This window comes from Pipra filicauda, unplaced genomic scaffold, assembly GCF_003945595.2.
Source record: "Pipra filicauda isolate LSUMZ 115617 unplaced genomic scaffold, ASM394559v2 scaffold26_size5592650_pilon, whole genome shotgun sequence".
Classification (NCBI taxonomy): Eukaryota; Metazoa; Chordata; class Aves; order Passeriformes; family Pipridae; genus Pipra; species Pipra filicauda.
Genome location: NW_024104387.1, coordinates 3,113,434 through 3,137,930, shown reverse-complemented (window position 1 = coordinate 3,137,930; position 24,497 = coordinate 3,113,434). Strand labels below are relative to the sequence as shown.

The following is a 24,497-nucleotide window of genomic DNA, read 5'->3' as shown; positions in this document are numbered from 1 at the left end:
AACCCAGAGAGAGCCGACTCGCTTGGGGAAAAGAAAGTATGTTTGAAACAACTAAGGCAGCCTCTCAGTGCGTGTTCAAATCATAGAGGTTTAAAGAATACTCATTAAATCTACTTTGCTGAAAAGTTACATGCCTTTTTGCTAACATCCTGCCAAGCTTAAACACACCATTAGGGTAACCCTTTTAAAGAGATAATACACATCAATTTGATGACCTTAAATGTCTTTTCCAATCTAAAGGATTCTGTGATTCCAATTATGGGCAGAGTGGGTACTGGTTACATGCACATAACATGAATACTGATGAGAGTAGGTTTTCTTTTAATATATATTTTGCAATGCATGTGAACACCTTTTAAAATATTAACTTCCTAAAAAACCATCAGATTGACACTTTTTTAAAACAGCTTTCACCTTTTAAACTGAATCTGTACTTTTGCTTACGTCTCCTTTCAGTTCCTAGCTTACAGCTCTCCCCATGGTACAGCAATTCAGTATTAGCAGCTCACCCAGCCTGTGAACATTTCCCTCCAATTAATAATTCTCAAATGTCTCAAAAATCAAACCACACCAAACGCCAAGTACACTCACACAGAGACCTGTTTTAGGCAATACACGCACTAAACTTTGACCTCTTGAATACTTCCTGGTGGTGCAGTTTTCATGACTCAAGATCAGAGAATGTACACTTTCACTGTCTGTGAAGACTTCTTTGTAATGCCTTGAATTAATGTCTTTTAATGCCAGTAAGCACCTACAAAATTCTTTGAAGGCGGCTATGCAATTTCTCAAGTCGAAACACGTCTGACTGTAAAACATTCTATACTGCAAGCATAGATGAGTCTTGATTTAATTTAATTTCATTTTTACTTCACAGTAAGTATGTGCAGGAACTATGAACACACCAAGTACTTCATCCTCCTGATCTTAGCCACTTGTAATTCAAGGAATGTTTAAAATATTTGTGACATGTTATCTTTTCATCCATAAGGCTTTATCAGGTTTAGGCAGTTTTCAACCTAGCAGTTCACACAAGCTCTTCACAACGAAGTCAAGTTTTTATCTCAAGAAGCTAGTGATATTTTTGAAAAAGCACATGTCCGATTTTAGGACTTTGTATTACCAGCTAATGGGGACTTTAGCTGTAGGAGAAAAGAAGGTAAGGTTGCTCAAAAAAATCTCCTGGTGAGGCAGAAGTTATAGAACACCTTTTCTCCTACACATGAAATCATGAGGGTGCCTCAAGATATACAGTGTAACGCAAGAGATTTTGGTTTATAAACTTTAGTACCTTAACAGGAGAAGATGACTTACAGTTAATTAAAATAGCTCTTCAGTAACTTAGACCTAACTTATAACAGTCAGCAACAGCCTTCAGGTGAGCAGCTCTGAGGAGATCCATATTTAGGGCATTTACAGGCTACTAAGAAAGAAGCCACTTCATAACTCCTTGAGTAACACACAAAAACCTGAAATGCACATCAAGAAAGCTCATTCCGTGGCAAAAAAACCTCTTGAGGAGAGTGCAAGTATTCACATCAACTCAGAACCTTTTAAACAGGTTCAAGTCGCAAACAAATTGCGTGTTAATTAGACTTTTCAGATTGTCTAGCTTAGGTTATGGACATTTGGAGTCATACAATTACATTAATGTAGTAACAAGTTCTTCTAGCCCAACAAGCCAGTAAAACAAAGCTGCACTCCAGCAACTCTTAACTCTTATTTCACATTTTAAGTAGCTGAAAATGTTTGATCTCTGGGACTCCACAGCAAGCTCAGATCAAAAAGTTAATATCTTAAGTTAATATCTTTCCTATTCTGAAAGTAGGAACTAAAGATCCGTTCTAGATAGTAAGAGCATTTTCCTACCCTTCTATTACATCTCAGATCTCTACAAAGCCAGGTGCCGCTGTCAGTTGTGTAGGTTTGTAACAGCTCGGAAACAGATGTGGGCTTGGACCACAGTTCATCAGAAAGAGTCAGGTAGGAAGCTTGAGGAAGGCAAATTCTCAACATTCTTCATCTTAAAACATTTTTTTCACATGGTGATACAGTCAGGTTAACTGGCCCATTACACCCAGAGCCCACGGTTTTCTAGAATGAGTCAAGTTAGGATTAAATATTTCTATGCTAGGATTTTACTGTACGTTTAAACTACAGCAACTTCCTGCTAATGGAAGAGGAAGGTTTTATCATCGCCAGTTCTGGCATTCCACAATTACTCCCTGCTGCCTTCAGGACTATCAAGAGACCAGACAGTTCAAATTACCAGCCAAAAATTAAAGAAATCTCTCTCCTAAATACTAGCCATACAAACTACTTTTATATGTCCAGGCACTTCAATAAAGTTCATATCACTAGAAGATGCCTTTTCACCCAACTCTAATATATATAACTTTTTTAATATATAATTTGTGCACATATATATATATCTACATATATCTATATATAAAGTGCTAAACAGGGACTGAACTGAAAGAGTGAAAGCTTACATAAGTTTTAATCATACCACTTATTCTGCTAAAAAGAAAAAGAGACATAGAATCTATTAGCACATAGGCAATCAAAAGTTGAGATGACTCCTTCAGAGACAGTAACAGATCTTATTTCCACTGCCAGATTATAGTAGGCATCGATAGCAATGCACTAGTTCCTGTCCTATAGGGGGTTTTTTCAATTACCAGTAAATTCCATGGAATTTCTGAACACCAGCTTGGACAATATCCAACTTAAAAACATTCAATTTCATTAGCAAAGTCTGGAGTGCTTTATTTTTCCAAGATTTGTTGACTGATCATTAGAGGCTAATTATTTAGGAAAAGGCTATAAAATAGCACTTGTATCTAATAAGAACTATTGCGTCAAGAAGATAAGCACAGTTCTAATAGCTTTATTTGCCCAAATTACATATTTATTCAACTCCAACCTTTTGGCCTTAGATTAGACTGTCTAGACTAAATTTGCAGACTACAGACAATTACTATTATCTTTAAGTTTTGAAAGTGTCATAAGCAGAAGCATCAGGAACGCTGAAACGACAGCTGTGTTATTTAGCCATCTATTTTCATTAGCAAGGCTAATAATTACTAGCCTTCCCCGTAAATCCTCACCCAACTAAGTAAAACATATAGCAGTTATCCCGGAGCATGACAATTTCAAATGATAATTAAATAATTGGTTGCCAACCCACAAAATAATGGACTTCTTGAAAGTGTGTTAATCATTCAGGAGTGCCAGCATCTCAAGCTGCACGATGCACATATTATAATGGTAAAATGTGCAGCAAAACCAATTAAAATGAAAACATACTGGGTAACTTCCCCTTCGAAAAGGGTGTCTGAACAGCTTGTAGGTGGCAAGCTATCAACAAGAAGTTCACACTAAGAAACTACAACAGCAATAACATACTAAACGCACACTTCTAACACGGCAGTTTCTTAAGTTTTCCACACACCACAATGACAGGGCATGAAAGCCACAGCAAACCAGTCTGACCAACTCAAGCACAGAAGTCCCACGCTGCAGTCCCACACGCCGTGGCAGCTCAGCAGCCAGGAGTACCCAGGTATTTTCGCACATCCATATCAGTCACCACACTCTATTCTAAGATGAAAATGTGCTTTCCACCTCCTGAAACTATTTCTCAGAAGTTTGTGACTAAGCAGTAAAACCTCTGAAAGAAGGAGAATTTGTACTGGTCAGTAAGTGGGTTTTTTTCCATGTGATCTGTACTTTCAGATTTGGCTGCTCTGAGCAGGGCCAGCACACAGGCTTCCACAGGGACCAGGAAGGAGAACAGAGCACCTACATGCCACTCACTCCCAAGTGCAGCAACAAGCTCTGTAACCTTAATGTCCCCTCCACACAGTGAAGTTTTTCAAGAGATTCACATTTCAGCATCAGATTTTTAACCCAGACACATCAAGGAGAAGCACTCATAACCTTAATTTGGGATTTAGAGCCAAACAACGAAAAGCTTGAGAGTATTTTTTACCTTGTGTCTAACCTAAGGTGTCAGGTTAACCCACCTAATTGTGAGAGTGAAAAGGAAGGAAGGGGATCTCTTCCAAGGTATTGCAGGCTGCGTCAGCCTTTCCACGCTAGGGACAGTGTGTTCAGACCTTCCTGGCACACAAGCAGCCCCTTTGTTTTGTTCAACTGTTCGGGCGCAGTGTTTGACAGATCTGATTCTGACAGATGGGAAGAAAAAGAGCCCAGACTTGGTCCTTGTCAACTGAACTTAGCAGAGCAATGTGGTGAGTTACTTTATCCGTGGAGCAAGATTGAGAAATCCTAGCCCATCTCAGCACAGAGTTACTAAACACAGATATTTCAGTGGTGCAGGCTGACCTGAAATCATGGGGAGGCACGATGGTCATCAGAAAGAAAGCACAAGCATTTTAAACAGAGGCTGTTCTCACAAATGTGGATGCTATCGCTTCGTAAGTAATGGTTCAAATAAATACCACTGTTTTCAAAATTCCAGGTTTCTGTAAGAACAAATATCAGAAGTCAAATACATGGAGTGCAAAGAACCTGCAGTGTGGACTTGTTTAACTGAAACGAAGCTTCAGCTGGACAAAACGCTTTGAAAAAAGTAATACTGGGTATTTTCCATCACAGATACCAGCAGAGTACAATGCTTTCCTTTCCAGATTAATCAGTGCTTGCAGGGAAGTTAAATCTTAATGTTCTTGAAGAATGTCTTCATAGACTCTCTCGCACTACCACCAGCAGCAGATTTCAAGATCAAAGGTTATTACTCCTTCCCATCTGACAACAGTGTAATTCAGCCTGGTTTTCTCATCAAGGGGTACAGCGCATCAGGACTGTTTACAATAGGATATGTAGCACTTCATTTCTGACTTTTCAGAAGCAAAGCCATGTATATTGGAACTCCTACATTACAGACAGACAGCTGCAGTTCCTAGAAGAAATACATGAGATAACAGAGAATGTTTTATCCTAAACAGAAATAAAACCAAGAAATACCAAACAATCAGACTCATGGTTGGGAATGCTTAGAAATTACTGCTCTGTTTTTTGCATCAGTGTCCCACGAGTCAACCCAAATGTACTGTCCTGCGGTATCTCCAGCACCTGCGTTTTATTTCCCTTTGAGGTCCATGCCCACGCCTGTGCTACACTGACATCCACAGCTCATGGTACAAGGTTGCTCACAATCAGTGAACTTGCTTTTAAATCAGCAAATCTGCAAACTACTACATGAAGTTTATGTGCAACCTAACATTTTCTGTGTGCCTCCCCCAGAATCCATACTCACGCTTAGCTGAAGAGTATCAAATTGGGCAGTACCTATTTTACCCAAATTATTTTTACAGCCTGCATGAAGTCACATCAACATCAGAATTGCACAACAACCAAGAGGAAGATGCCCGGATGGCCCTCCCTTTTGCACCACCAAGCAAGTGGCTACACACAGGCACACCCCAGCAGCGTGGCAGTCATGAAGCCAAGTCATTCACAACAGGAATATTTACTAGGGAGATTGACAGAAGCAAGTTCTTGAGTGGCATTATCCTCTCATTTAATCAAGACTTGAAAAGCACAATGTGACCAATATGGTTGCAACTCACATATGAGGAAATGTGCACACAGTCAAATTCCAGGAACCAGAAACTACCAAGTGGTTTTACAGTTGCTAATCCTGACGTGTAAGTAAGATTTCATTGCACAAAACTGGTAATAAGCACTATCTTGCTAAAATTAGCTTGTTAGTTTATCTACAGGGAATAGGAAGAGATCCTAAGGCCCTAGTAAGCACAATTAAATGCTCTTAAGCAGAGCCAGAATTTTCAGCCTCAGCAACTTCAGACTTTAAAGTCAAAAAGAGTGTCAAATGGAAATACATTTATGTTCTCAAATTTTAATAAAAATGCTTTTATCTTCAGTAGTCAGTCAACATATTTAAGCAAGCAACAATTTCCAACTAAAAAAAGCATATTTACCAGCAAAACATTTGGTTGTACTAAAACCAACCACAGTGTTTCTTCCCCTTCGCCTCTGCACCTGCGGGTGTAGTACCACTCTTAGTCAGCATCACCCCAAATCACAGGGCAGGGAAACACGTAGGAAACTCAGAGGGAGTTTATTAATTTTTTTTGAATTATCATAGACATCACATGGAAAAGAAAATGTTAGAGACAACTAACATTACTTAACGTCTACGGCATTAACAAAGTTAATGTTAAGAATGTTCATGAAAAGACTGGACATGGCACTTAATGCCATGGTCTAGTTGACAAGGTAGTCATCAGTCAAAGGTTGGGCTTGATGATCTCTGAGGTCTTTTCCAACCTAAGTGATTTTCTGATTCCGTTAGATGAATATTTCACACGACCTTTGAGATGGAAGACCTAAGCAGTTAGGTCTTAATCATGGCTTTTGTACTTTCAGAGACCGTATTATCTTAATAGCAAGGATTGTTTTACCCCAGTGAGAATATAATTACTCCCAAACCATGCGCTGCTGTAACTAAAGCAAGAAAACCAAATGCATCTGCGGTGAGGGAGCATCCTCGTCCGATTAAAACCCAGAGACACAGCACGCCAAAGATGCACGTTAGCAGACTTCTTCTCATGCCAAGACCTACTTCATACTACACGGTGCCACAAACTAGTTTTATGTGCAAATACCTACTTTCACATTTCAAAAAGCCACATCTATGACGAACCACATCAAGAAACTGCAAGCAAACATTCAGCTGAGGTGCTACATAATCAGACACCACACGCAGTCAACAAGTGTTTTTACAGTATGGCCATTTATGGTAGCAGTAAAGAAAGCAAATGAAAGATTGGAGCAGTCTTACATCAAGTATCATCACTTCCCATGGTGGAGCTGATTCTAAGTAACAGATAAAACCCCACGATTTGTATTAAACATCACATCCACAGGCAATCCCTCATTGTTTAGGGAATTCACAGCTTGATCTAGAAGTATTTTCTAAAGTCACACAGACCTTAGGATCACTGCAAAGCAAGGTTTAGTATTTTATTCTCCAATATCCTACTTAGCACTGTGTTAGAGCGGGTTCCAGAATAGTTCTCTACCCACCATTTGTGAGGGAAGTTCCTCCATGGGGAAGGAGACCTTAAATTGAGACCAAACACTTACTCTCATTCAGAAGCACAAACTGCTGACAGTAAACAGTGCCTAATTTCCTTGAAGAGCTGGATGCTCAGGCAGAACCTGAGCTCTCCATTGAAGACCTTTTCTCATGAAACAATGGGTATCGTAATTTGTTGTTTGAAGCACAAAAGCTCCATATACTAACCCAGCCACACATGCTGTGATAGCACGGCCCTGAGACAGCCATTCTCCACTTGTGGTTCTGTCATCTAAAGCTTGTAAATACACCTTTGCTTAAGTAATTGGCAAGCAAATTAATACAGCAAACAGGGCTTTAACAGCTAAGTGCTCTTCCTTCAGTATAGCAGCAAACTCTCTGGAAACTATTCAATGCATCTACAGAACTTGAGACCATCACAAGCATGCAGACCTCCACTGGATCTAAAAAAATGCATCCTTTTTGCACTCTTCCCTTGCTCCTTACCTGACCCACATATTAAGAACCTCAGGGGGACCATCTGCACTGCAGGTACACAAACCTGCAGGTACACAAATGTATTGTTACTATGGCCTTTGCTGGTATCCCAAAGCTTAGTAGACTCACCATCAACAGAAAGAAAAAACCTTTGGTTGAGGGATCTTACTCTTTCACATGCTTTGCTCTAGGGAAATGCCCCAGCCCAGCTAGAAGCTAGCAGAAGCACAACCGGTCTACATACAACGGATCTCAGCTCAACTCAGTTAAACAAAGTATTTTTCTCATCCTTTTGCAAAACTGTAACTTTCTGTGCTTATTTAAACACATTTAAGCTGAGTTTTCTGTTGCCACTTCTTAGGAGGAGCACAGCTAACTCTTCAGAGCCACCCATATATTCCACGCAAACCTTCAAGGACAGCTCTTTACCACAGTTCACTTGAAGAGAAAAAATTCTTCTCTCCCTCTCCTGCTACTCCTGCTCTGAATAAAACATAATCTAGTATTTTAGCAGGCTTTCAAGTTTTAAAGGAAAATAAGGAAGGCACACCACTAAAAATGTAAAGAATTTGTTTTTCTCCTACACCATACTCATGTTGACCAGTTTATCCTCCCCTCCTCAAGATGACTAGCAGGCTTTTTGATTTTTAGCTTGTTAAAAGTGTGAACTTAAAAACTAAGGGTTCAAATTCAAATACTTCAGTTCAGTAGCAGCATATAGTCAAGATCAGCTCCGGGGGTTTCCAGCAAGGTGATTTCCCTTCTGTCCCCTGTGTGCACTCATTCTTACAAGGAATTTACATAAATTCTCAAATAAACTTGTTTTCTAAACTTGCAAGCTGCTGCCAGCCTGCACAGAGCAGCCAGATCACATGATTTTTTTACTTCATTTGCATTAGAAGATACATGCCGACTTCTCTATATATTATTCTTTTGCAGACATCAGTTGAGGAGAAAGGGATCATTATCTGGAAAACAGAGGTACACATCAGATGAATATAGGTCATGAAAAGCACTGGTAAACATATTGTCTAAACCACATACAAGGATGATCAAAGTGAAGAAGGACAAGGACTGATGAAAAAGAACTCAATCATGCTAGTTTTATTTCTCCACTTCAGACAAGTTGGTTCCACTCCCTGTTGCTATTTCTCTCTGCTTTTATGATTACTAACTTGTAACAAATCTCTAATGAAGTAAGTTACATTCTTCAGGACAAATCCTGTAAAGAGCCACAAAAGCAACTCAGTAATTTGTTCATTACGAAGATGTTTTGCCCATAAAAACCCAGAGTTTGAATTCCACAAACAACACAGAAGGTACTAGATTTCTATACAGGCTAGTACCAACTTACAAGGAAGATCCTTTTTGTTTATCATAACATGCCAAATTAAACTTACATGCCACAATCAGCTGCACTATGCTAGTTTACAGTCTTTCAACTTGACAGGTCCCGTAAGACTTTCCAGGAGAGAAGTCATTACTCCGGAAATGTAACCTTGCTGCTCTTACTTGCTTTCTCATCCCCTCCAAAGCAATCCAGCCATTCCCCCCTTCATTTCTGGAGGCCATAATCCTTCAGAGGCTGATTCTACAGTGCAGAAGGCACAGCACCAGAAGAACTACCTATCCCATGCAAAGAGCAAGAAGAAAAAAAGGCAACCCAGGAGTTTCTATAGCATGAAATACAGCAATTATAAAATCCACAAACAAAAACATTAGAAGCAAACAAAATTCCAAGTTGTTCTCTCTCCAAGTAAGTTCACATTGACAGGAACTGAGCAGCTAACAAATAAGTAACCTGACCCCAATTCAGAATACATACAGAAGGAACTCATACCAAACTAGCCAAATTCACTACATGCCAAGTCCTCCACTACTGTTACTAACTCTGTAACTCTACTCTGGTAACCTGTTACTAACAGGTTAGCAGCACTTGAAAAAGTGGCTTTACCATACATCTAGTAGGGAATACAATTTAAAACATCTTGCCCCGAAGGAAAGAACATACTCCATCACCTAAACACACTCATTTTCATTATAAAATTAATCTACAGAGAAACATCTAAATTCAAACTGCAGTGTGCAAAATTCTTCCCTGACAGGTCTGACAGGCATATGTAATAACGTATCATCTCAAATAAATAGGGAACATCATTATTTGATTGCTTTCTTGAGCAAAGGACTCCTGCAAATGTTTAATTTAAATCTATAAAGAGGTAAGTAAAGTAATGGCCAGTCTTCGCGAGCGAAGATTTTGGGAAAGGTCATTAACCCTTCCAGCCTGCGCAGTGGATTTTTAGGTGAGACACAGCGTGCGCTGAACTGAGCCCACCCTTTAGTCCTGAGGTTCATCTGCCGGGGCCGAGCAAAGCTTGGACAGTGGCAGTGAGGTCCCCAGGATGTAGGTTTGTTTAGAGTGACCTTCTCTTAGGTGGATTGCCTTCCACGGCTGACGAGCTCCACCTGCCCAGGGGGCCGGGAATCGAACCCGGGTCGCAGAGGTGAGAGTCAGACACTCTAACCACTAGACCACCAAGAGGTAGCAGTACAGTAAATGCCATCTTAAGATGTGAGTGGTGTGCAAAGACCTTCAATTTGTTTACTTTCAGAAGGCAGCTTTAGAATGCACAGGGTTTGATCAGAAGGGTTTTTGTTGGTTTTTGTTGTTTTTTTTTTCTTTTAAAAAAAACCCCTACTGCTATTTCCGCTCCCGTATTCTACCAAGTAGAGATCTTGCGGTTAAGGCATTCAGTGAAGAGAAAACAGAGCGTGGAATGCACAGGCAGCCAGCCTTCTGCACCAAAACCACAGGAAAGCACATTAGTTTCTCTCATTTTTATAGATTAGAAACAGGTTCTTCAACTTCATCATACTTAGAATAATGGACTATTCAGAGTTCCAGTAATCATAGGTGAAGTCTCCGGACAGGCAGTACATCAGTTTGACAAGCAGAAAACCTTCAGAATACCTTATGTTCTTGTTGGTTAACTCGTATGTAGCCAAGTGTGAACGTACCTCTAACACAGGATTAGCACCACACAGCTCTGCCAGCTTTTAACATGCAGCAAAGCTGGTGTTATTTACACGGACCGGGTGGATGCTACCAACTAAAGGCAAGTAGTTTCTCTCTTAAGCTTTCTTCCAGCATTAGAAAGTATTTTAATCTAAATCATAAGTCTTCTAAGTCTCATTTCCTGGGCATGTGTTAAACTCAACCTTTCATAATGACCAAAACTCAAAACTGCTTAGAGGGACCATATGTGTTACAAACTTGCAGAACAGAATCAAGACCCAGTAAGGCACTGCTGGTTTTTTGCTTGAAGTTTTTTCATTGGTTTTGGTTTGTTTTTTGTTGTTTTTTTTTTTTTTTTAAGAAAGTAAGCAGACTTACAACAAAGCTCTCCTCAAATATGTTTTGGCATTGACAGCCTACATGCTTCGGGTTTAGGAAATGACCGGCAGATCCCGAAGACTCAAAAGCAAATCAGGGGCTATCTTCCCATGACTCGCTATGATAGCCCACTGCCAGGAGAGCAGGCAGCCATTCATTTGCAACAGCACACACTCAGAAACACTACACTTCCACAGCAACTGTGGAAGCTGACAGTCAGTGTTCCAACTCAAGAGATTTTTATTCAGCAGTAACAGTACTACCACACACATGGGGTTTTGCTTAGGAGAATCAAGTAGCATGAGCCCCTTTGCCTACATACATCATTGAGGAGAGACCAGAGGCATCATAACCCATTCATGGAAGAAGCTATAGAAAGATGATAAATACCTGGGTGAACAGTGTTAGGCCATCACAGTAGCATCTCATAGTAACTCCTAGCACAGGGGAAAAGCTGAGATACTCTTAAATTTCTCAACCTACTCATTTACCATGGGATTACTCATGTACAAAACAGCTACCTAGAGTACATGCACCGCAGGGAATTTTTTAAGTTTTTAACATAAGCTGTTCAGCTGTTAGAAAACCCAGTCTCAATTATCTAGTCTGAAGCAAGTGGCTGCAGTTTAAATTATTCATCTTCTGAAATCACCCTGAACAAATTCTTCCAGATCACCACCTTCCCTCACGCAGACAGGCAGCCAGTGTCTTTTTCAGGAGATCAACTCACGAGATGGAGGGCTTTTGTTTATTTTCTCTCACAATATTTGTAAATTGAAGAAAGACATAGAAGACGATGGATTTTTTTTTTAATAGTTTAAGACCTAAAATTGTACCTTGAAATTCTAAAACTGTTAAACCTTGAGCAAAATCCCCAACTCAGTTGGATTTTAAAACCCCTGATCACAATTCCACTAAATAGACACTCAGATCAGCACAGATCAGATTATTTTCAAATTCCGCTCTAAATGAACAATTTTATTATCAGTTTCCTTTTTTGGGAGAAGACCTCTGGTGTCTGAGTTGAAATATTCAAGTTCTCCCACAAAACAAGTCAAAGCAGCTAAGGAGGAGGAGAAGCCACTATTAAAAATGTGTGGAATGTAACCTACTTGGCAGAAGGCAGATAATATTGGGACAAGGAAGTCAACTACTTCAGATCTGAGGCTTTTTTCTCCATATAGTCCCACCAACAAAGATATTGGGCAATTTTAAATTTACAAATATTAGTGAATTTTAATCAACTTTTGTAGAATACACATGACTAAAAATAGTTTAACAGACAAAAATAATTTATCAAATCCTTCAATTACCTGATACACACTATATCCATTCTAATGGGTGCAAAAACTTCTAGACAACAAAAGGAAAAAGTGTCTTCAGATACCTCAAAAGCTGAGATTTCAAGTATCTTTTTTAAAATCAAAGAAGTTGAGCTATATGCATCAACATATTTGGGTGTACTGCTCCAGTAAGATAGAAACAAAGCAGGAACTGTACGAGCCAAAACAATTTCTCTAGTTAGTAGATTTAGGTCACAGATACAGGAATTCAGAAATGTTGAAAACCTGAAGCATCCTTGATAAAACTACAGCACTCAATTTAAAACGTCTCTTTGCACTAAGTAATGCTCTCAGAACAAATACCCGGGGATCAAAGAGCGGATCCACTGACAGGCAGTGACCTCACTTCCAGCCTCAATGGTCTCAGAGATGCACAGGCACCCGCAGCAGCTGGGCCAGACAGAAGACCACAACAGCTTGAAGACTCAGTTGCCCTAACTTCCAGCTGAACCTGAAAGAAATGAAACCTCTGGCTCCATTAGTTGATCTGACACAGTCTAAACTCTGTAGGACTTCAGCGGAACACCCTCTTATCAGATAACAGGACTCACTTATCAGGATTACACACAGGAGGCATTTCGCAACTCTTCTTGCACCCCATGCAATAAGAGCAACCACTCTTGAGTCTCAGTCTCCATCTTGAGCAGAGCTGGAAGAGGCTAACTTCCCCCCATTGCACAAGGCTTCACCCAGTTGTACGCACATCATCATCTTCAGTGGTTAATCTGCTGCCTGTCCCATCCCTCCCTCACTCTCTCTGCCTGCAGAAGGGTCTCACTAACTGCTAATGTTGGTTCACATCAGCTACAGAGAATTTTACCTGGATGTTTGTACAGCAACCTTTCTACAGCATCACCCCCGAGGCTGAAGCAATATGACAGAGCAAGTTACAAATCACACAACTGCTAGAAACAGAAGCATCTCAAATTACTTTACTGCTGAAGACCTGTTTTTATCTAACATTTAATCCTAAAATCATGCTCAAGAAGTTTCACTGAGCAGCTCGATTCCCTTCTGGTGGTTTCTTGATGATTCTGGAGTGCCCCCAGTTGATTAAACCTCCCATAATCCAGGCACGGTATTGCACCTTAAACGTTTAGTTACTGTAGCAATCAAACAAGATAAGAGCTTCAAGGTTTAGTACTTCTTCAGTTGGTAGCATCACTCGTACAACATAAAATTTTGCCCTAACTGCTAGAGAAGTAACTAATTCATAAGAGCTAGAAGCACAAGCCTCCAAACCAAAGGTAAGTAGTCAACAGCACTGTTGGTTGATAACAACAACCTAAAAGCCAGCATTAAAAGTAGCAAGGCAGGATATTCAAAGTGGTTGGTCCACTGGATGCCACAGGCAGAACACTTCATTTCTAGAAACAAAAAGAAATTCCACCACACACCCCCCTCTTAGGCTTACAGAGACAGAAATAAGATTATCTGCACAGTTTAAAACTTTTCATTTAAATACTCACAGATGGTAAGACAAAGATCATTGGCTTAACTTGGCTGATGTGCTAAGAAAGGTCTTGGTCTCACAGGTTTACTTTCAAACTTGAGGGTCTGGAAAATGTTTATCATGGATACAACCATCAAATAAAGTCTTCAGAATTCACTGCAACACTAAAGGCGTGCTACTGAGCACACGAGGATATTGCCTCCATAAGACCCCAAAAGCAGGATCTCAAGTTGGTAATGAATTTCCAGCAGGGTGAGAACTTGCTCCATGGGGAGGGCGAACATCAGTTAAAGGGAAGTCAAAGTATAGGAAATCAAAGTGATACAGCACCTACATGTGCATCTTGGAAATCTCACTCAGGTCACGTAGTCAAAGGTTCAGGTACTATTGTTTTGGGTCTGAGGGGAGGCAGGAGAACTCGATGCAAAGGTAAGGATACTATGCTTCTGGAGGACTTCAAAGACAGACTGCTAGGAAAAAAATCCCGAGCAGTAACTGAAATTGCAAAATACACTCGTAATTGCATTCTTAGTAATACTGGGTCATGAAAAGCCAGAATCCATTTAAATACATCACCATTACTTTATTTGGTTTTGCTAAGGAAGGCCTCTTAGTGTGAGCTAGTAGAGGAAAACACTGTATGCTTTTTTAGCAGAGTTGGTATCACATACACAAGTATATTATCAACAACTACTTTTTACACGTGATTACAAAACACCTTCATAAAAGGAGAGAAACACAGAAATATTATTATGAACACACAATTTAGAAACACCCTACCTCAGGCAGCACATATTACTGTAATCCCACTTATTTTTCTTATATAGAACAAGTCTAATAACAGAATAAATTTAGCAGATCACTCTTCTACCCAAAGATGCCAGATTTTTCACGTAGATTTATCAGCAGCATCCTACCATTTCATGGTCTACTTACCACAAATGAAGTAAAATATTCAGATTTGCTTGCAGGTTTATGGATTAATGTTTTCTTAAATGAGGAATGCTGAAGATGCTCTGTAATATGAGCTGAGCATGTTAGTTTTGTCAGAAAAACTCAACACAGTAACTGCAGTGATATTAAAATTTCTTTTCCTAGCAAAATGTAACTAGTGACTCAACATATTACAATATCACTACAGTTACAGAATGCTCTGAAGAGGACTGGAAAAATAATTTGCTTTTAAGTTGTGTAGAAGCTCAAGTTTACTTTCCGGCTTAGAAGACTTGAGGAAAGTGACACAGTTGATAGTTATTAATGTGCGTACCTACAGTTAATCTGCTGAGAAATAATGCTTCTCATAGGACCTCTGAATAAAGATATTTGCAGAGTACTTTTGCTTATGAATGTTACACTAATTTTTTTCTTCAACTGTAGTATTTTTATGTGTCAGTGCTAACATCTGGTTAATTATTAAGGCACGCTGGTGCTAGCAGCTAGTACTTTACGCTATCTTTAATAGTGCCCTTCTGCATACATTCCTGCTGCCTGAACTCACTCCTATCTGGATTCACCAAAAACTACAGTTCGCTTTCTGGTCGCAGCTGAGAAGCTGGTGCAGGTCTGGTTAAATGAGCCCGACTGCCAGATGAAGCTGTTTGCAAAGCTGCACAGTGAACCAGACAGGGTAACTGATCCCGGGTAAAAACATTCCCTGGTTATTTTTAACTCCGATGGCTTGTGGAGTTTCAGCAAACTAGAGGGAGTAAATAGCTATAGTGGCAAACTGCTGTGGCAGCACGGGGACCTTTTCAACATTTTTTCCTTACTGGTAGTACTAGCTTATCAAATTAAACCTTCAATTACAACAAAGCCCTGTTTCTTCAGGCTTGCAGAGTAAAAATATTTCCCTGGCTTTGTGCCTCCCCACTGTCAGTACCTTCTAAAAAGCAAGCGACCAACTTGCCCTCACTTTCAAGGCCCTTCAGTTCCTCCACCTGCACCACCACACCACTCCTATTGCTTCAGCACAGCCCTTGTGGTCACAAATGCAGCTCTCACTTGCCAATTGCAGTTCTGGAGAGCTCCACGCAAGCCTCTTCCAGAGGTTTCTCCTTTTTAGTCCTTTATGGGATTTCGTGTGAGTACATTTGTACATTACAAAAATTCACAAAATTAACTCCATCATCCAACAGGATATCCAAGTTTATGGCACTTCTCCACCTAACTAGAGAAGTGCACACAGTCCCCCCCAGTAACCCTCATCCAGGGTTTGAGGCTCTGTGTGTGCTTAAGGGCAGCTTAAGTGCAAGTTCTCCAGCTTTTCCCATTCCAGCAGCAGATTAGAACCCCTGACCTCGCTGTAATGACAGCCCTTGCACACAATGCTTGATTAGTCGCAAGATCAACCACTTAAACGTAAATACATGACCTTCTTTAACTTAACCCAGAACAGCCCATGCACTGCAATCCAGCCAGCCCTCTTAAAAACAGCCTAATAAAAGCAAGCAATCCATAAAAAAGTAATTTCAACTTCATGGAAGTTCCACCTAGAAGCACCACTGCACATCGGGCACTTTAGAGGCTGGGATGTGACCAGCTTAAGTATACGTATGGTGTGTCATTGGAGGAGAAAAAGTAAGAAAAGCAAACAGACTAGGTAAACATCCCTTGTCTGCTATCTACTACAAGTAATTAAGTTATAAAGAGAGGAGAGAAATATTTTGTTTTGTATTACCTGTTCCCACGAAGTGCCCTACAGGCTATCCAAAACCTAAGCTGCAACCACACTTAAGCCGTGAGACAGAACATAAAAAGTAGCAAAGAACAGAAGATAAAAAGATACAAGAAAAAAAAGTTGTTCACAGTCACAGATCATACCTTAGTAATGAAGGATACAGTTCAAGACAAACAGAAAGGGCCTCTCACTCACTGCTCAGATAGAAATAATTCATCTGGGAACTAACTCTAGAAATTTGTAGTAGCAGGCTACCATTGCTGTCCCACAGAATTTCAAAACCAAACTCCACCAACTTGATAAGGCAAGCCACTTGCAGGCAAACATTGCCTAATGGCATCATTTGCAATTAAACTTTTCAATCTAGTTCCCATTCACTCTTACTCCTTACAGTAAGAGTTTGTCTTGGATGTTCAAAGTTGCATCCAGAAATCTTTGGAAGTTATATGGAGAGGAACAAGGAAAAGTTCTAAAGAAGAATAAAAAAGGAAAGTATCAATTATAGGTGTGATTTCAGTTTTAATGATGCTTTTACACATTTGTTGAACTCAAACACATTCACAGAAGTGATGCATTTATCTGGTTGTTAGATGTTCCTTTAACAGTTGCCTTATGAACATAACTGAAGACAAGAATACCAAACCCATGGAGTTAAAGCCACCTGAACTGTCTGAACCAACAGAGAAGTTCTCCACTCGTGTCACGCCAGTGTAGACCTGAAGAGTGACTCATTTGGGAAGGTCTGCAGAAAACCCAGCTTCCTACCAGCTAGCCAGAAGACTGCTATGCTACACTTCACGAAGCTGGTATTTATCTTCGGATTTATCAAGGAGCTCAGTCACAACATTTTCAGTGCTGGGAATGCTTTCGGTAAGTGCGAACAGGTTGCACAAGGTATACAAATACGAGTCATTCGGGTCCTTCAAAACTCTCCGGAATATAAGGGCTCTACTTATGAGAGCCACCCTCTACCACCACTACTGAACACTGGAATTCAGAGCTCCAGCCAAAACCAGAAGCAGGAGCCTCTCCCTCTAGTACGGGAAGGAGGAACAGGGCTACAGGCCAGCGGCTGCCTATTCATCCCTCAGAGTGCAAAGGGCATGCCGGCCAGTAATCTGGGAAGCTGTGCCAGTACTCCTTGTGCAAGTGGCAGTAGAAGACAACCTGATAACCAAAAGGTACGTCAATATTTACTTGCTATATAAGCAACCGCTGCCAGGAGTGAACACACAGAAAGGTGCTTTCTGACTGCGACGCGCGTTAGGTTATCCCAAAGGAATTTCAACTTTGGGAAAGAACTGTAAATTGCTCAAAACCAGAATGAGTATCTCAAAACTGCCACACTGCTACAAATTTATGCCAGCTTTTGAACCCAGCTCAGTCCTACCCTGTATGTGCCATTTAGCACATGGCATCCGTGCTGAGTAGCTTAGGATGTATTATGCCACTGCTGGCTATACTGGAACACTCACAGGTAACTTAAGGTTTCCTTCTTGCCTGCAAGGCAAGCCTGAAGTCATCTACCACATTCCCAAGCTGTAAATCTACAACTCATCGGAGCGAGTCCAACCTTTTACGTGGTAGCAGTGCTCCAGGAAACAAGAAGCTGAACGGTTCAAGTTTCACAAGAAGGGCAACAAGCAGCCCTTATTATTCCAAGTGACTGCATCACAAGTGCTTTGTTTTGATTAGGATTTTTATTTCCCACCTTTAACCCCAACAGATGTCAACAATCAGTTGCTCGCTCTCCCGGACTGTATTTTGTCACCTTGAGTTACACTGCACGACTTACGGTAAGAAGGCCCCACGCTTTATCACAATATAAGCATACCAGTCCCAGCATAGCCCTGCGTGAATCTGCAGCCTGGAATTCGTGGCATCTGACTCCTTTGATTTCCTTACGCGCTTACTTGAAGAGCATTTTTTTGGACGGTCAGCGAGGGTTAGTCAGAACACCCAGAAACTCTGGAGGGATTTGCACATCCCGAGTCCAGCATACAGAAGTGGTACACTAAGACATCAGGGTCTGTCAAACATCCAGCACGCTGGCTCCAGCACCAGCTGCATGTTCAGTTGTTGCTTTTCAATCTACTTTACTACTCTATTTTAGAGCTTGAAATTCATATTTAGAGCATAAAATTCAGAACAAGCTATTTTGTTGCCCAACAGCTATTTCAGAGATAAAAGACCCTTTGAGATAACCCACCTTTAGCTTTATTTCTAGCTAAGGAGAACTAACAGTCTTGTGAAAGTAGTAGCTTGGAAAAGTAAAGGAAAAAGAGGAAAAAAAGCCTGAACAACTGCTTGCCATCCATCTGCAAGTCATATGCTTGCTTTCAGACAAGTGTCTGATATTAACATTCAAGAGTCAAAAATCTACATCCAACTCATTTTACTCACTAGTTAGTGGAAACTAACTAGTTCAGCTCCAATCAGAGCTTGGAGCACAGTTTAAGAGCAGTAGGAAAAATACTTTCTTTTACAAATTTGGCAGTAAGATTTGAGCTTGTAAATACAGCATGAAATCAGTAAACAAACAAAAAAAACCCAAACACTGAACCTCTACATGCCTTTTGTATCACATTAACTGTTTTAGCAGTTTCAAACATGTTCATGCATTACCACAGGTAACATCAGGCTGACTGACAAACTAAGTTGAACTCAGTCACACTTAATTATGTCCAGTCAATACCATCTCAAGGATCTAGGGACATTTATTAACTAATACATTCATGGGGGCCACTAGAGTCTGCTCAGTATGTAAAACTATACATGTCACTGTCACAAAACAAAAGCTATACTTTTATGAAGAGGAAAAAACCGTAGGACAAATAATTTTATCAATTCTGATCAGAAACATCCACTATTTTGCAGAGCAGATTTGAAAGAATAAAACATTGGAGACTTTCTTGCTGTATACTGCTAAAACTAGCTATACGTTGTTCAGATTTGAAAAAAAAAAAAAGCATGAAGTAAATGGCAACTGCGGGATAAAAAAAAATTCAGAGGGTGATTAGGTAGTTGCTAGGCTGTATTCCCTTTGAGCAAGGAAACCTGAATATTACAAAGGACTGAGTTACAGGGGAATGTGGGGTATTTTGTGACAGACCTCTGCATGACAGCTGGAGAAAAGCTATTGTGGCAACAGCTGTGTGCTCTGCACAGCTCATACTCCCAAATACCTCAGCCTGCTAAGAGGCCAGTTAACTGACTGCAATGCATTTTAAAAGTTTTCTGCCTCTTGGGATGTAAGGATGATGGATTATTTGTGTATGTTTTCAATAAGAGAAGGAATGCTTGGTTCTACCACTTAAGAGTTTTACAAAATGCTGCGGTGAATGCTGAGCTATCCTTCACTGCTGCTTTCCTAGAGTTTATGGCTTCAACATCCCATCAACTCTCCTCCTCAATTAAAACATCTTCACTTCCTGTCTTAACAGTGCACAGACTCAACAGCAGTAAGTTCATCTATCATATCCTGATTTAAAGGAAATGACCTGATATTTCCAGGATGAAATCCTGGCCCACCAACAGCAATATTGAGCTGTGTTTATCTCCCTAGAGGAAGAATTTTGAGGAACACACTATAGTCATCTAACCACCGAAAGCTTTGATCTGCTAATTTGTACTCTAAAGTTCCTCCAAATTGCTAGATGAACATCTGAGAAGTGAACCCAGGACCACAAGCAGCTGTACACAAGTGACCAACTACACCTCGTGCACCCACTCCTCCTGCACTACTAATTAGCACAGTGATGCTGGACCCAGTAAGTGAAAGAGCTTTCATTGTATGAGATGGGTTTGCTCACTCAGCCTCCTTATAAAAACGTTGTTGTTTCAGCTCAGACTGAGCACAACAATCATGGGGAACTGATACTCTCACACAGGAGCGCTTCACATGCTGATCCCTACCATAACCTCAGCCATTACTACTCCTGTAGGAAAGAATGCTCTCTGCTTCCCCACCAACACCTAAACAAGGCAGGAAAGGATGAGCTGTGCAGGATCCCAGAAAGCTGGCAAAAGAAAGCAGATTCATTAGTTCTTCTTACATCCTCCACTCCTCATGTTTTCACTTGTTTTATCTGAAATCAAGGAAGACTTTTCCCATTTTCAAATATGAATCCCCTGTTGTCTTTCAAAGATACAACGTAAATCACAGCACATGCTTCCCCATGATATCCTGTCACCACAATAGTCTTATTTACCAGAAAATAATCAGTAGCACTGAAGTAAAAGCAAGAACAACTGTACTTGAGTACTGATTTACTGAAAATTAAATAAAGAATTATAGGAGAGCAAAGTCAAGCGTAGAAATATTTGCCATTATCAGTAAGGAGAAAACACTTTCCTTTTTAAGCTTCAAAACTGAGTTGCTGACAGCCATATTTTAAACACAAGGAATAAAAAAGCAAAATAGAATTTAAATCTTTCACTGACATCACGATCTGTCATGTGGCAAGAGCTAGTACTGATCCATGTTTTAGTGAAGGCCACACTACACGTTTGTCACTTAATCCTAAGAAATTCCAAAAATGAAGCACGTGACTTGCTTGTAATCAATTTTAAAACAACTTGGAGCAGTTTCTGTGCAGCCTTAAAAGACAAACAATGTATCTGGCAATACACTTCCCATACAGAAACTACCTAAGTGCTTGCACGGGCTTTGCACACGCTTGATAACATCACAGCTTTAAGAGCTCAGGAAGACACTGAGGGATATAAATAATACAGCAAGCCTCATCTCTCATTGTCCGTAACCACATGGCAAGCGTGGAAACAACACGAAACTCTTCTCTAAGGTACCCGAGGTACTGTTCTGGAGGTACTGGCTCAGCTATTTCTCTTTGGGTCTGGTATTTTTTAAGGTTGAATGTTCTGCTAAACTTCACTTTGCGGTGGCAAGATTTTATCTCAAGATAAAGCTGCGGAGAGGGCAGGAGATGAAGATAAATTAATGCAAACTGACAATAAGTTGTTTTGAAATCTCACCCTAAACGTGTCAGCTTAACACCACAGTGCTGTTCCCTCAACTGTCTCACCTAAAAATCCACTGCGCAGGCTGGAAGGGTTAATGACCTTTCCCAAAATCTTCGCTCGCGAAGACTGGCCATTATTATTTCAAAGTGAACTATTTCTTTTCCTGCTGTTATTTGAAGAGATACTTATATGTGACAAAGCAGACACAGGTTCCTCTTTTGCATAGATTTGCTGGAAGACAAGTGTCAGTCACAGCACTTGACCCAAAACTTTTATTTACATTTTATATAAGCTCAAATTTTAAAGAATTAATTTCTACCAGTGCTCAATTATTGAAGCTATCCAGTACCCAGCAGAACCTTACTGCTCTTAATATAAATGGATGTGCCCAGACATCAAGTGTGAAGTTCACTTTTTTCCTCCTTCTGCCTTTAATAGAAATTACAGCATTTTTGTTGTGAAGTTAGTTATCCAAAAGCCTTTGATTCTGCCAAGGAATCCAGAAATCCATTCAGCAACATTTCCTGAGACAGCAGCATCTCAGAACTGAAGCCACGTCCAGCTGCACGCATTACTGTTACAGCCAGCTTAGATGTTCACAGCAAGATACAGGCAACACCAGCTAAGGCAGCAGGATCATGTTCGAGTGAACGGCACCCTAAACCAAGTTCAGACAACCTAGGTACTCAATTATCTCCATACACAAGCAATGAAGAATTCAATCCACACACTGAGAGGACTGCAGTTATTCCAGCCTCATCACCTTCAAACAGACCAACAACTCAGTATTCCACCGGTATCTGATCAGCCATCTATGCATCTGAGAAAAGGCACTGTACAACACATTTCAATCTCAAATACACCATTCAAACTAACTTCTAAAGAGCTAATTCTCCCAAAGTGTCTGTTCTGATCCTGGATTTTATAAACATTCAGTTATCCAGTACTTACCCAAAATTTCAAAGCGCTGTTTCTTGTGTAGTTAGTTAGTCTATTCTGCAGAGCTTAAATTCTAATCAGAGTACTACAACTAATGAACACATGGACATATGTGTTAGTGACAAAAATCTGAAATAAAGAAATAGTCTATTTGCTATCAGATCACCTGTTGTAACAAAATATTAGGTGAGAACACCATTGCCCCAAGCATTAAAAGACAACTTTGCCCCGCTGTCAAGCAGCGTATCTTAGGGGTTGGTAGAGCATTATGGCCTCTCCTCAGTGGAATAAAAGAAAACAAACAAAAAGCCACACTCTCCAGATTTGCTGATCTGCCGTCAGCTACACCAACAAGCAGAACGCAAGTGGTTGTCTCCTCCTCCCACCATAAACAGGCAGAGGTAGAAACGCGAAGCAACAGGGCAGAGGATGAAAATAAATAAAGGGGCTACGGCTGAATTAGTGGTGAAACAGTAAAAAGGGCTCTTCCTCGTGAGACTGAGACGCACGCTTTGCAGCACCTATTCTGTCATGTTTTTTACTGAAAGCGAATAAAAGAAAAAGTTCAATTGTCTAGAAGTTGAAGGATCAACAGCAGCTCAGAGAGGCGGTGGAGGGTGGCTGCTCACAGCTAGCACAGTGTGCCCATTGCAAACCCTCCTCCTCTCTCGCGGGGAGCCGCAGGAGCTTCCTGGCCCCTCGCCGGGCCGGCACAAGGTGCTCAGCCCGGGGCAGCTATTTCGGAGCCGGACGCCGAGTGTCACCGCTCCCCGGCCGCGGCTGCCGACCGCGCCTGCCGCTTCCCGGGCGGAGCGCGGGGCCAGACCCCGCCCGCGACACCGGAGCCGCCGGTCCCAGCGCCGCGGCGGCCCCGGCGCTGAGCGCGCCCGGCCCCGGCGAACCCCACCCCGGCGGCGGCGCCCGGCGGGCCGGGGGCGGCGTCCGCCCCTTCCCGCCCTCCAGAACCTTCCCGGGGGCTCGCACCACCTCGGCCACCGCCGCCGCCCCGGGCCCCTCAAGGTCACGCCGCCGCCGCCTCCCCACCCCTGGCTTCCCGCTGCCCCGCCGGCAGCATCCCGCGGCGCCGCCAGGAGCTGCCGCCCCGCCGCGCCGGCTCCAGCTCCGGCCCCCCCGCGCTGCGCGCCGGGCAGCGCCCAGGCCCCGCCGGGCGGAGCGGTTTCCCCCCGGCGCCGCGGCCCCTCACCTGGATGAACTGGATGGTGAGCGCCGACTTGCCCACGCCGCCGCCGCCCACCACCACCAGCCGGTACTTCTCCTGCCCCGGGCCGTCCCTGCAGCCCGCGGCCATGGGGGAGCCGAGCGCAGCCGATCGCGGCAGCGCCGCCGCCGCCGCGGGGTCCGGCGCCTGCCTCTCTCCCCGCCGCTCTCCTTCTCCTCCTCCTGGGGCTGAGCAGCCGCAGGCCCCGCCGCCCCGAGCAGCGGCAGCAGCAGAGGAGTAGCGGCCGCCCCGCCGAGCGGAGCAGCGGCAGCGCCGAGCCGAGCGGAGCAGAGCGCACAGCACCGCCCGCCCCCGCAGCCACGGCGCCGCGCCACTAATGGCCGCCGGGGGCGGGGCCCGCTCATCGCCATGCTAATGAGGCCCGGGGTATGCATGAGGGGGCGGGGCCAGCCCGGTGCCGCCGTGCGAACGGCCGGGGGCGGGTCATCGCCATGCTAATGAGCTCTTGCATATGCATGAGGGGGCCCGGCCCCGCCTCTGCGTTGGCACCGCGCGGGATGTGCCAGCCCCGGGTGTCGCCCCTGCCCCGCTCTCCCGCCCCCAGACACGGCGCGGCGGAGGTAATTAGCGGTGTCCTCCTGGGCTTTGCTGGGGCGCCCGTCTGAGTGCCTCATCAACATTAATGAGCCGCTCTGGGTACCCACGGGGTGGGGAGGGAGGTCTCAGTGACCCTGCGTGCAGATGCCGAGCCAAGGCACAGGGGGGTTTAAAGCCAAAGCGTCGCTAATGTCGCTTCCCACCCAGAGGGAAAAAAAATCATAGAGACTATATTCTTTCACCGCTCTCCATCAGGTTTTCTTGTGTCCATGCCCACATGAATAGGTTTCCCACTCATTTAGGCCATTCAGATCAAGGCCACCCTCTCCTCCAAGTGTCACCCACCGCTGGGTGTCACAGCCCC

General features: G+C 42.4%; 1 protein-coding gene across 1 annotated transcript in view; it reads right to left on the bottom strand.

Annotated features, from left to right (window-relative positions):
* RRAS2 (RAS related 2) overlaps positions 1-23,879 on the bottom strand; it is a 44,396-nt gene extending 20,517 nt beyond the window's left edge. Inside the window, exon 1 of the mRNA XM_027737813.2 lies at positions 23,561-23,879. Coding sequence (XP_027593614.1) covers positions 23,561-23,665 — 105 coding nt within the window. The 5' untranslated portion in view covers positions 23,666-23,879. The remainder of the gene's footprint in view (positions 1-23,560) is intronic.
* Between the last annotated feature and the right edge of the window lie 618 nt (positions 23,880-24,497).